Here is an 11,434-nt window from a genome sequence, read left to right on the forward strand (position 1 = left end):
TGTTTAATTTTTGACCAAAAATGACATGACAAATTGACATTTTGACAAAAACATTTAATCAGAAAAATTTCTAAAATGGTTCTCTAAGGGCCCTAATTTTATGAGAAACATGCAGGCAAAGATACAATTTTGAAAAATAATTTTACAAACATTTTCATCAAAATGTCTTTGTTTTTTACCAAAATTGACATGACAAAATGACATTTTGACAAAAAGTTTTAAACAGTAAAATTTGTAAAAATGTTCTCAACGTGCACTAATTTTATGAGAAACATGCAGGCAAAGATACAGTTTTGAAAAATATTTTTTCAAAAACTTTTCATCAAAATTGTTTAGTTTTTGACCAAAAATGATATGAAAAACTGACATTTTGACAAAAACGTTTTAAACTTATAAAAATTTCTAAAAATGTTCTCTACTTGAAAAATAATTTTACAAAAAGTTTTCGTCAAACTTTCTTAGTTTTTGACCAAAAACGACTTGAAAAATGTTGTCATTTTGAGAGAAAACATTATACAAAAATATTACTAAAGATTTTCTCTGAATACCTTAATTTTATGAGAAACATGCAGGAAAAGATAACATTTTAAAAATAATTTTACAAAAATATTTGTCAATATATTTTAGTTTTTGACCAGAAAATGACACAAAAATTATGAATTTTGACAAAAAGATCAAACAAATAAATTTCTAAACATATTCTCTAAATGCCCTTATTTTATGAGAAACATGCAGGAAAAGATAGAATTTTTAAAAATAATTTTACAAAGTTTTTCATAGAAATGTTTTAGTTTTTGGCCAAAAATGACACAATTCACATTTTGACAGGAATTTTTTTTAAATACCCTACTTTTATGAGAAACTTGCAGGAAAAGATTAAATTTTGAAAAAAATTTTTACATGATTTTCGTCAATTTTCTTTAGTTTTTGACCAAAAATGACACGTAAAAAGCAAAAGACTATTTTTCAGAATCATCTGTTTACTGTTAATTACTCAGAGTTAGAGAAAATGCATTTAAAAATGTCTGTGTGTGTGGAATTACAATGAGAGAGAATTTTAGTGTTAAGTTTTCTTTATTTAACCTGATAAGTGTAATTAACATTAAGATCTCTTTCACGGGGGTGACCAGGTCAAGAGGTCACCAGCGCACGTCATAAAACTAAAATTACAAAATTTTAACAATATCAGCCAAAGTGAAATGAAAGAAAACCACAGTATTCTCTGATATTAATTACTTCCAATACGTTAAACAGTCAAAGTTGGTGAATGTTAACAAACAGGTCATAAATGAACCAGAAGAGAAAGAAGAATCACCTGTAGCTTCATCATGCGTTGGTCTCAGGGGTGGTCTGCACAGTGGTTTGGTAGTCTTTAAACCAGAGGTCACCAACGTGGTGCCTGGGGTCACCTGGTAGCCCCCATGGACTACATAAGGTGCCCGCGGGCTGTGTTCTAAAACAAAAACCAAAAAACTACTGTTACTGTGCTTGTTGAATCAGTTCCACTTGATATTCAATGCATTGATATTCAAATGAGTCCAATGACAACAATGAGGTCTGTCCCAGAACGTATCATTATTATGTTGTTCAGGAAGTCTGTATCAAACAAGTAATTTTGAAAAAAAAAAATTAAAAAATGTTCATAAAAATCTTTCGTCATCAATTTTGTTGAAAAACATGCAGACAATATAAAAATTTGAAAAAGAAAAGCAAAAATATTTATCAACATTTTTCATCATCTGACCAAAATTTAGGGTTTTGCCAAAAAAAAAATTATATATTTTTTTTTCAAATTTCTCTAATTTGATGAAAAACTCTAACTGTTCGTATAATGAAGTGTCCTTGAAGTCAGTTTCAAAAAGGTTGGTGACCCCTGATTTAAACCTTGCCCTTCCTGACACAACTCACTCAGGGATTTGGGGGATTAGGCCGCCTGGTGGCGGATAGCGATCACTGCCACTGCACCACTGTAGCCCAAGACATGTTTTTAACCACGGTCTCATGTGTTTAACAATATTTTGACGACCAAATGTATTTGTTTTCATTTTATTTAAATTTCCAGGGTGATGTCTTTCATTGAGAAAAGCGTGGCCAGACTGGACCAGCTGGACCGACTGGAGGCTCTGGCTCTGGAGTTGGGGAAAAGTCATTTTCACTACAACGCCTCGCCCAAATACTACAGTGTAAGAATCTCCTCCTGGACCAAGTCATCGTGAATATAATTTTTATTTTGTTTTTGTTGGTGGTGTTTATATTAGGCTGTCAACTATTTGTATTAATTAAAGTGGCCGTGGATGAATCTTGACATATTTAGGCGTAATTAAGCAACAGCAATTGATTTGGTGTCACCTTAAAAGTCGAATAACCTAAGTTGTCTTACCTATTTAATACTTTTAGCCGAGCCTTTTCTTCTTCTTTACGTTTCAACACCAGCTGCTGTTCTTTCGTTTACAATAGTGCCACCTGGTGGTCGGTAAGTAGGCATTTCCAACCTGGAAGCACCTGTAAAAACAGAAGAAAAAAATAAGAAAATATTAATTTTTTTTTTTGGTGAAATAACTGTTTCTAAGAATCGGAGCAGTTGAAAACAAACCTGTTTCCTTTGAACACAGCCACAGTTACACCTGCACAAACACGTCACCGAGTGTCTGCCCTGATTGTTTTGCAGTATGTCGGAGCCGAATTCATCTGTGCCGTGCAGCCCATCCTGAAGGAGAGGTGGACGCCTGAGCTGGAGGAGGCGTGGAAGGTAAGGAGCGTCGCTGAGTGTCAGCCCACACGCGCGTCTTCTTACGTGGGCGTTAATCAACAACAAAACAGTCTGGGGAAAATTCTCATTGTTGCTGGATTGATGTGCGTCAGCAACAGCGCCGAGTGTCTGACACCGAGCAACAGACGATCCAGCTAACCTGTCAGGGTAGGAGTCTGCAGATTGACAACAATCTGGGAGGGAGGGGGGGGTGGTTTGGGGGTGGCACACTGTGATGACACCAATCTACAGGCCACGTTATTAGGAGCGCGATTTTACTGGCTCCGTAGTGCAGTGACTCACAGTCTGTGTGCCGTAGTACCTCAGTGTGCCATTAGAGGTCATCAGGTGCTCTGTGGAAAATTGCCCATTTCTACTTAGTTGGTATAAAAACCAGTATTTATTTACTAATAATTTGTTCCTCGCCTGTGCAACATTGACGGGCAGAATTAAATACTCTTCCACTAGGTGGCAGCAGATATCTATCTCTCACTCCATATACCATATGCATTTATATATACACATTTTATATATAATTACTTGTGGCCAATTAATTAATTGATAATTAAAGACAGTCTGTGTTTAGAAGAGTGGTGCAGTGGAAACGTGCTGGACCCACAACCCATAGGTTGAAGGATCAAAACCATCCTCTGCTACAATAATTTAACGCGCAGACCATTTCACAGGAAATCATTTAAGAATTTGGAGTAAAAACCAAACGACTTCCTAAAGCACTGGCTGTTTTACCAGTCCAATGAAATAACCACTGACTGTTTCTGTCTGTGATCCAGACCATGTTCCAGTACATCACCAACCTGATGAGGCAGGGCTACCACGAGGAGAGCTGCCGACAGCGCCACCTGACGCTTTCCCCAAAGGACAGACCAGAAAAAAGCAACACGGCACTATGAGACCCTCCTCCCTCCTGGTCCCCCCCCAGCAGCGCCCCACACAGGCGTGTCTTTGTACATAGTGTATTTACTGTCCTGTTTTCTACACTGATCGTCTGTCGACACTTTCAGCACTTTGTTTCTCTGATGTAAAAATCCTGCTGCAGATCTGTAACGTAGTTGTGATGAAGAGACCGATTAGAATTCCAGTCAAATCTACTGCACGTCTCTGTAGCTGTAACACAAAAACCACGTGCAGTAAATCTACAGGTTTCACTGATTGACTTTGTAAAAACACACAGACTGGCGTTGCTGTACTGTACACTTTATTGGTCTGTGACAAATTAGTGAATTTTACTTTGGAATCTTAGCATGTGGATGTGGTTCAACAACCAACGGGGCACATACATGATCATTCATTGTCCAAAAAACATACAAAACTAAATGTATCTCCCAAATCCAAGCAAAGACAAAGAAACTAAATGTATCTCCCAAATCCAAGCTCCAAGACAAACTGGTGAAAATTTGACCAAATAAAACAGACCTGATTTTAAAAAAAGAAAAGAAAAAAGTCACAGTCTTCTAAAGACATGATCAAATTACCTGCCAGTTCAGCTCACAGGTTAACAACGTAAATGTGGACCATTAAATATAAAAGGCCGGTGAAGGATCGACTGTGATTTGGCTCCAGAGGTGACGTTGGTGAAGCTCCGCTGTGCTGATGGCGTACAGCTGAGCTGCTGCTGCTTCTGCTTCTTCTTGTATCAAAGTGTCCTGCTCCTAATCATCGATGGCACCGAGCAGCCAAGGATGAGACCTTACCATGCAAAAACAAAATAAAAATGGCATAATATCACAACGGTCACCGAATGAAGGTGTGGTCAGTCTGAGGCCTCTGGGTAATGAGGGCGACGTAGCGTGGAGCCAAAGTGGAGGCTCCTCCCACGGATCACCAGCTGATCGTACAGGACAGTGTTGGTAACCGATGGTTACATGACTGTCCAATGCTCACTGAGTGGCTTTAGTTTTTTTGCTTTTGCTTTTTTTATCTTTCTTCTTAAGTCCATCCATGTGAGCTCTGAGGAGGTTGGAGTAGGCCTGTAGGGGGAGACGGAGGGGGAGAGGATGGGAGACGTTCTCATTTAGTCACAAATAAAGCACTCACCATAATCCATAGCAGTATCATAGAAAAATATGACATAGGATATTAAGTGGACCCACCATTTGAAACTTGATTACTTCTTTTGTGCTGACCTGAAATTAAAGAGCCAGGAAAAAAAAATCAGCTTCTGAATGAGATTAAAGGCAAAACATCAAAGGTTCTACGAGTTCAAACACTGGGAAATCGTGTAATCTTACCACTGTGCTAATTTTCTTTTTGCCGTCAGATGCTCTGATGAGACATTTGTTGTCTGCTGGTTCAAACGACTCCGTGTGCCCCTTCCTGGGCACCGGCTTTGTCCTCCCGTCGTCTTCAAATAAACATAAAAGAGCAGCACGTTAGATTTGCCTCCGCATTTCAACGACTTTAAAACCCAACCAGAAGAGCTCACTTACATTTCTTTAGCGTGATGACAACACTTCCAGATGTTCTGCACTTCTGGAAGAGCCGCGTGAGTTCTGTGAGGAACTGAGGCCCAGAGGGGGAGAGAGGGGCACAGGTGAGTATTTGGACTTTTCCTTCACTGAAGCTGTGGCTTTTAAAGGTGTAGTGCAAAAACAGTGTACACAGTGGAGTTGTAGTTTCTATCATTCTTAACCAGGGATGTAACGATGCAGCGAAAACCGATTAAAAATCGATACAAAAGCGCGACAATTCACATTGGTTAAAATAAAAAAGAATTGCGTGTCAACATGTAAAGAATATGCTGCGTTATCTCAAAAAGTCAGTGGTCACAGAATTACACTACACATTGTAGTGCAGTAGGTGGCAGCATGCACCTAAAAACCTTGGTTTCTACATAGCCTGGGTAACATTCACGTGTTCAAAGAGAACGTGGGAAAATAGTGATGAAATGCATTGTTAACGCAAAAAATAGTTAATCATTATGTATCACGGGTTGAGTGTATCATTACAACTATAATAAAGTAAAAACAATAACACTCTGGGAGTTCAGTTGGACAAAGGCTCTGTGGTTAAAGCTGAGAAAGTTGTTTTTCCAGAAAGAGTAAAAAAATAAAGAAAAAACTTCCAAACAATAATGGCTGCTACTTGTAATATTAGTATTTAACTGCTTTTGATCAGTTATCCTTTTAACACCATGACAATCCTAACTGGTTTCTAACCGACGTTTTTTGTCTGCATCTATTTTAGTTTCTCAAATTGTGACAACAGGCATGAATATAAATTAATGTTCTGTCATCAGTTCTAAATTCCCAAATTCTAAGGAAATTCAAGTCTGACTTTTAAACTTTTAAAGTTTTGATTGGGAGGCTCTGTGTCAACACCACCACTCCCTCGAGTTCCTAAATCCTCAGATCGAAAATCCAAAGATTAACCCAAAACTGAAGTTAAGAAATACAGGATGAGTACCATTTATAGAAGTGGTTCAATCCTTTGATTTTTTTTGTATCTACATTTATTGAAAAAAGTAACATATTATGTTACATCACACGTTTTTGATTATTTTGTTTTTTACCGATAAAGCTCTGGCCTCCTACAGCAGTGTTGTAAACGGTGAGATTTCTTTGAAATGAAACTTATGTGATAAGAACTTTCTGATAAAACTGACGACTACTGTGTAACCCACAAATCACAGTGGGAGTGGTAATTATACTTAAAATCTCTAAAAATTGAATACAACCATTAAGGAAAAGAGAAAGTTTTAAAATGACCAAGCAACTGCATCGTTTAGTTAGCAAACATTAACGTTATTTTCGGCCTCTGTTCAATGATTACTATACTATAATTTAATTAAAAAATATTTCCTTAAGCCTTCCTTTTTTCATAAAACAACATATAAACTTCGAAGTTTGTAATTACACAAGACATATTTTAAACGCGGGTTTAACCGGTTTTAGCTTAAGCGTTAGCAAATCTGCTAATGAGTGAGTCGGATGACCAGCTGTGACGGTTTCCGCTGTTAACACTCCCAAAAAGAACTCCAGTGTTTCATGTTTTATATTCATCTGTAACAGGAATAACGGTTGTTTACAGTGTAAAATTAAATATTCTTACCGAGTCATTTTCCAGTAGCACCATGTCACTGCCTTAGACTCAGCTGTGGAACAGCTACACAGACCTCAAGCTAACGCTGCTGTGAAGCACACGTACTACTCTGCCTGGAGCTCCGCCTTCCGCCATCAGATACACGTCAGGTAGCGTCACAGCGCCCCTGCTGTTTGGGAGAGGAAGTGTAGCAGTAACTGTAGCGGCCCATCGCTAGTGCTTCAGATCATACAAGGTCATGGCTGGAATAAATTTATTGCCATTTTGCTTTCAAATTACCACACGATATTAGATATTTACACACATTTTTTTTTTTTTTACATTTTTGATAATTTATTAAATAACTCAACGTTATGTTGAGCTCTCAGTCATTTTGTGCTTGATGTTAAATATGACTACAGCTTTACCTAAATCTACATACATCAAAATTATATTTTTACCATGCAAAACACTAATATGAAGAAAATATAAATAAGATAGAAAATAAATCACAACTGTTGTACAGGCTTAATTTTTTTTTTTTTTCAATCTGACTTTTCAGTTCACGCTGAAGTCATGTTGACAGTGCACAGTCGGGGTGCTTGTCCAAGTCAGACAGATGTACAGCAAACTCTGAAGACCAGTCTCTGTCAAAAACCTCCCTGAGTTGTCGCTGCAGAGCCTTGGTCTTCCACACAGGGGGAGGTGCATGCTGGGAAATGACTACGCCCACACCAGCTGTGTTTAAGAAGTAGTCGCCACACCAGTTGGAGGTACCTTAGTGACAAGACAGTGAAGTCTGGTTAATAATCAACTCTCTGGTTAAGAAATAAATGTAATTCACACAAAACTAGTCGGAGCTAACCAATGTAGGCCGCCTTATCCGTCACCATGTACTTATTGTGGTTGATTCTGGTGAATGGAATATCAGTCTGGTTTCCTACAGGTATAATGTACACTTTCTGAGAAAAGAAAGATAGACATTCAAACATAAATGAAAAAGAGAACCAAGGATTTCTTCTTTGCCTCAAAGAGAGATCGTCGTATCTTACGACTTGAATGCTGATGTGATGGCGAGGGCTGTCCATAGAGGCCAGTGATTTAAGAAAAGGCAGCATGGCCGGATCAGAGTCTCGTCCGCAGCTGACCAACATCCGGACCTTGACCTTTCTCTCAAAGGCAGCCACTCGAAGAGCATCATCAATGAACGGCCAATATCTGTGGTGAAGAATTACCCAAACTATTTTATCTCTTCGTTTCCCCTTTTTTTTTTAAAAAAGTTGACTTTTAATTTACCTTTTTTTTTTTAAAAAAAGTTGACTTTTAATTAAAAAAAAAAATACAAAGACTTTTTCTGTGTATGAGATTCTACCTATGAGGCTTTTCAAATCTGGTAGTAGGAAAATAATCCATGACGGCTACGTCAACGTAGTGCTGAGACTCCGAGATGATGGACAGAATGGCTTGCAGGTCCTGAGTTCTGGAGGCAGGGCAGAATGAGGGTGGTGCAGCCTGGGGTAAATAACAGACAGAGTTGTGTTCAGCACAGACGAGGTTGTAGATGTGACGGAGGTTTAGACACAGCTCCGCCTCAAAAACTGCTATTTAACACCAACTCTATACACACTGTTTCACTTCAATTTCATCAGTAAAAAAAAAACAAACTAACACCAACTCTATACACACTGTTTCATTTCAATTTCATCAGTAAAAAAAAACAAAAAGAGAAACTCACAGAGAGGTAGATACTGCTGGAGACATTTTCAGTCTTCACCAGCAGAGGGCGCTGCTTGTTGATGTCTGTGTCATACTGTGGAGGCCAGGGCCGGGGCAGGGTGCTGTTGGACTCTCCCATGACCCAGTAGGACTCAAAGATCTTGTAAAGATCCTGCGCTAGACTGGAGCAGTTGTAGAAGACGACACCAAGTTCCTTCACCTGTTTGGTGGAAATTAAAAAAAAAAAGTGTCAGGAAAATGAGTGGAGGAAAGAGGAAAGTGAGATTTAAGGTTTGTTTTTCAAGCTGGACCTGTGTGACAGCTCTCCAGTCCATGTTGGCACTTCCAATTAGCAGATGTTTCCTGTCAACGATCCAGAACTTGCTGTGGAGGACACCTTGTGTCAGACGTCCGAAGTCCACCTTCCTGACCTGAACTCCTGTGGACGGAGAGATTGAAGGTTCAGACGGTGACAAGATTGAAATAAAACCCACAAATAGGTACAGTTCCAAACCTTTTTCTTCTAAAATCTTCAGATCTGTGGAGTTCGGTGCGACAGAGGGGACGCTGGTCATCACCCTGACAGAGATGTTCCTGGAGGGCAGCTCCCCCAGCTCTCTGAGGACTTCCTTCCCCTAGGAGTCAAGGACAACCACTTTATATATATACATCATCATAAGAGAGAATATCACAATCATTAAAACATTTAAGGGCTTTTCACTTCTTGTCTCCTGACTCACTGGTAAACTCGTGGACGAGTTGACATGAATGTCTTCTCCAGTCAAAGTCCAGTAAAAAGAGACCACGTTGACTTCCTCTGCTGCGAGGCTGAGGAGATGTTTCCAGACCCCAACCACAGAAATCCCACGTGTTGCGTTGCTTTCAAGTTCCACATAAAGAGGAATGCTCTCCACCAGGGCCATGCTGGGATCAGACAGGGATGTGGAGCAGAAACCCCGGTAATTAACAACATCACCTACACTGCAACCAATGGCGCTGTTGAAATGAACACGTTCATCCCTAATTAATTCGCAAAGATTAATCTGATCTGAAATGTTTAACGCATTGTGATTTATGGGCAGAATAATGCGCAATACACATGAAATAATTCCAATATACGTCACAGACAGGGATGTGGAGCAGAAACCCCGTTAATTAACAACATTGCAACCAATGGCGCTGTTGAAATGAACATGTTCATCCCTAATTAATTCACGAAGATTAATCTGATCTGAAATGTTTAACGCATTGTGATATATGAGCAGAAAAACATGAAATAATTCCAATATACGTCCATTCATCGTTGTTCAATACATACGTTATAACATACACAAACAGCAGGAGCTTAATATTCCATCTACTCTAGTGCAGGCGTCAACTTCCGTTAGTAGTTTTGCATCACTATCTTGACCTTTTCACATATTAACAAATCCATCAGCTAAATTAGTCATGAATAAAAACAGGTGTTAAACACATTCATCTACTGGGAAACTGTTAACTTCCGGTTCCAGTCATGTTTCTGAATGTCAGTTCACCTTCTTTAGTTCGTTATGATGATTAATTGTTATAAGTTCCAGTCATGATTAATCAACAGACACCCTGATGATAAGTCTGATATAAGATGTTGTTCGTTTGACAATTCTAGCGTAAAATTCCGTGGTTGTTGCACAGTCACAGTCCAGGAGATAACTGCTGCGGTTTATTCGTTCATTTCCTCATAAAGCTGTTGGTCGACGCTGAACAAGTGTTCTCAATATGTTCTTCTATTTGGTCTTTTTTCCACGTTTTTATTTGTTTAAATCACAGTTTCTACTATATCGGGGTTTAACTGTTCAGGGACTTTGACTGTTGTCCTCCTTCAAATCACTGGTGACGACTTAGAGAAAATCCTTTGGCATTTCTTTGCCCAATTATTATTATTATTTAGGTTTTAGCTACTGTTGGTCTTTTCTGTGTTCCATTTTGTTCTTTTTTTTCTCAGACAACATGCTCGTTTCTGTCCTCTTTGGACTTCCTGAATAAAAGATGTCTCAATGGCTCAGAATGAACTAAAAACAAAACTCGAAAGATTTATTTAGAAATGTTTTGCATTTCACTTTCATTTCCTCAAAAGAATCTACGTTTATTTTTCCTGTGTTCAGAATCTTCCTGCTTTCACTCATGCATGAATCTGCCTTCATTAGTCAAGCCATTCAAATTATAACTATTTAATTAAGGACTGGAAACTGTCAATCAAAACCAGCCTGCAGATCCCCCTGGTGGCTGCTTGGGTGTATAATCATGTTCACACCCATTTGAACTGCAGCCATATGTTCAGTCACCTGCACTGTTCTGTGGAGCCCACGTCCTTTTTGTCGTCTTGAGGCAGCGTATCGTGTTCATCAGGAGGGGGCGGTCTCTCCAGGACGACGATGGCCAGCAGGATTCCCAGGACTACTAGAACTCCCAGAAGCACAACTAGTCCCACAATGGTGATCGACCTCTGACGAAAAGAAGAATCCCTCTTCAGGTAAAAAGGAAAATCAAAACAACACACATAAGTAAAGAGCCTCATTGAAATAATCTATTTTTAGATTGTTGATAAAATCTCACCCCTCTGCCTGAATCACGGCCGTCCTGAAGGCTTTCATAAACTGAAGTCATTTTCCCTCTTCAACCTCGACTCGCAGTGATCCGTCCGTCCTCAGGAGAGAAGTTTTAAAAGACAGATGATACGGTTCTTTTAGCACACAACACAAAGCTTCCTGCTCCTTCTGCTTTCATTATGCACTGAGCTGAGGTGGTGCTGTAGTTCTCATTTACACTGTGGTGCAGCTGAGTTCCCACTTTCACTTTCTTTTCTGCTATTCTCAGCCTGAGAGAGTGAACATGGGTAAAATGTCAAAAAAAAACAACAAAAAAATAAAACGATGAAGATAAAAAAAAACAACA

At 39.0% G+C, this 11,434-nt stretch overlaps 3 protein-coding genes across 5 annotated transcripts; 1 reads left to right on the forward strand and 2 right to left on the reverse strand.

Annotated features, from left to right (window-relative positions):
- Positions 1-1,745: 1,745 nt before the first annotated feature.
- LOC107989390 (neuroglobin-like) lies at positions 1,746-4,113 on the forward strand. Of its 2 annotated transcripts, XM_017037609.2 has the most exons (3): positions 1,746-2,183; positions 2,669-2,749; positions 3,541-4,113. In XM_017037609.2, exons 1-3 carry the CDS (start codon positions 2,067-2,069, stop codon positions 3,658-3,660), a joined length of 318 nt encoding a protein of 105 aa, XP_016893098.1. In that variant the 5' UTR covers positions 1,746-2,066; the 3' UTR covers positions 3,661-4,113. The 2 variants fall into 2 exon arrangements, with proteins under 2 accessions (XP_016893098.1, XP_016893094.1); XM_017037605.2 differs by having other exon boundaries at positions 2,669-4,113.
- Positions 4,114-4,120: 7 nt separating this feature from the next.
- srp14 (signal recognition particle 14) lies at positions 4,121-6,969 on the reverse strand. Its single transcript, XM_008324195.3, has 5 exons — positions 6,818-6,969; positions 5,197-5,269; positions 4,999-5,111; positions 4,861-4,893; positions 4,121-4,737 (listed from the first exon to the last, which is right to left on the reverse strand). The coding sequence occupies exons 1-5, from the start codon at positions 6,839-6,841 to the stop codon at positions 4,648-4,650; spliced, it is 333 nt and encodes a 110-aa protein (XP_008322417.1). The 5' UTR covers positions 6,842-6,969; the 3' UTR covers positions 4,121-4,647.
- Positions 6,970-7,113: 144 nt separating this feature from the next.
- Positions 7,114-11,377, reverse strand: pld4 (phospholipase D family member 4). Of its 2 annotated transcripts, none has more exons than XM_025054310.1 (10): positions 11,096-11,377; positions 10,825-10,985; positions 9,244-9,427; positions 9,018-9,138; positions 8,815-8,942; positions 8,523-8,723; positions 8,160-8,299; positions 7,840-8,005; positions 7,653-7,749; positions 7,114-7,564 (listed from the first exon to the last, which is right to left on the reverse strand). In XM_025054310.1, exons 1-10 carry the CDS (start codon positions 11,144-11,146, stop codon positions 7,362-7,364), a joined length of 1,452 nt encoding a protein of 483 aa, XP_024910078.1. In that variant the 5' UTR covers positions 11,147-11,377; the 3' UTR covers positions 7,114-7,361. The 2 variants fall into 2 exon arrangements, with proteins under 2 accessions (XP_024910078.1, XP_008322029.1); XM_008323807.3 differs by having other exon boundaries at positions 10,825-11,006; positions 11,096-11,373.
- Positions 11,378-11,434: the final 57 nt, after the last annotated feature.

The sequence above is a fragment of the Cynoglossus semilaevis genome, chromosome 1 (genome assembly GCF_000523025.1).
Source record: "Cynoglossus semilaevis isolate Cse_v1.0 chromosome 1, Cse_v1.0, whole genome shotgun sequence".
NCBI classification, from domain to species: domain Eukaryota; kingdom Metazoa; phylum Chordata; class Actinopteri; order Pleuronectiformes; family Cynoglossidae; genus Cynoglossus; species Cynoglossus semilaevis.

What these genes read in the sequence shown, in the direction of transcription:
- pld4 (XM_008323807.3), bottom strand. Translation starts at nt 11,146, where the DNA reads ATGACTTCAGTTTATGAAAGCCTTCAGGACGGCCGTGATTCAGGCAGA. An exon ending in GGCTCCACAGAACAGTGCAG is followed by an intron (nt 9,428 to 10,824) that starts GTGACTGAACAT and finishes GTCTGATCCCAG; the next exon opens with CATGGCCCTGGTGGAGAGCA. An exon ending in ACTCGTCCACGAGTTTACCA is followed by an intron (nt 9,139 to 9,243) that starts GTGAGTCAGGAG and finishes CTTGACTCCTAG; the next exon opens with GGGAAGGAAGTCCTCAGAGA.
- srp14 (XM_008324195.3), bottom strand. Translation starts at nt 6,841, where the DNA reads ATGGTGCTACTGGAAAATGACTCG. An exon ending in TGTCATCACGCTAAAGAAAT is followed by an intron (nt 5,112 to 5,196) that starts GTAAGTGAGCTC and finishes GTTTATTTGAAG; the next exon opens with ACGACGGGAGGACAAAGCCG. An exon ending in AAGTAATCAAGTTTCAAATG is followed by an intron (nt 4,738 to 4,860) that starts GTGGGTCCACTT and finishes CTCCCCCTACAG; the next exon opens with GCCTACTCCAACCTCCTCAG.
- LOC107989390 (XM_017037605.2), top strand. Translation starts at nt 2,067, where the DNA reads ATGTCTTTCATTGAGAAAAGCGTGGCCAGACTGGACCAGCTGGACCGA. An exon ending in CCTCGCCCAAATACTACAGT is followed by an intron (nt 2,184 to 2,668) that starts GTAAGAATCTCC and finishes ATTGTTTTGCAG; the next exon opens with TATGTCGGAGCCGAATTCAT.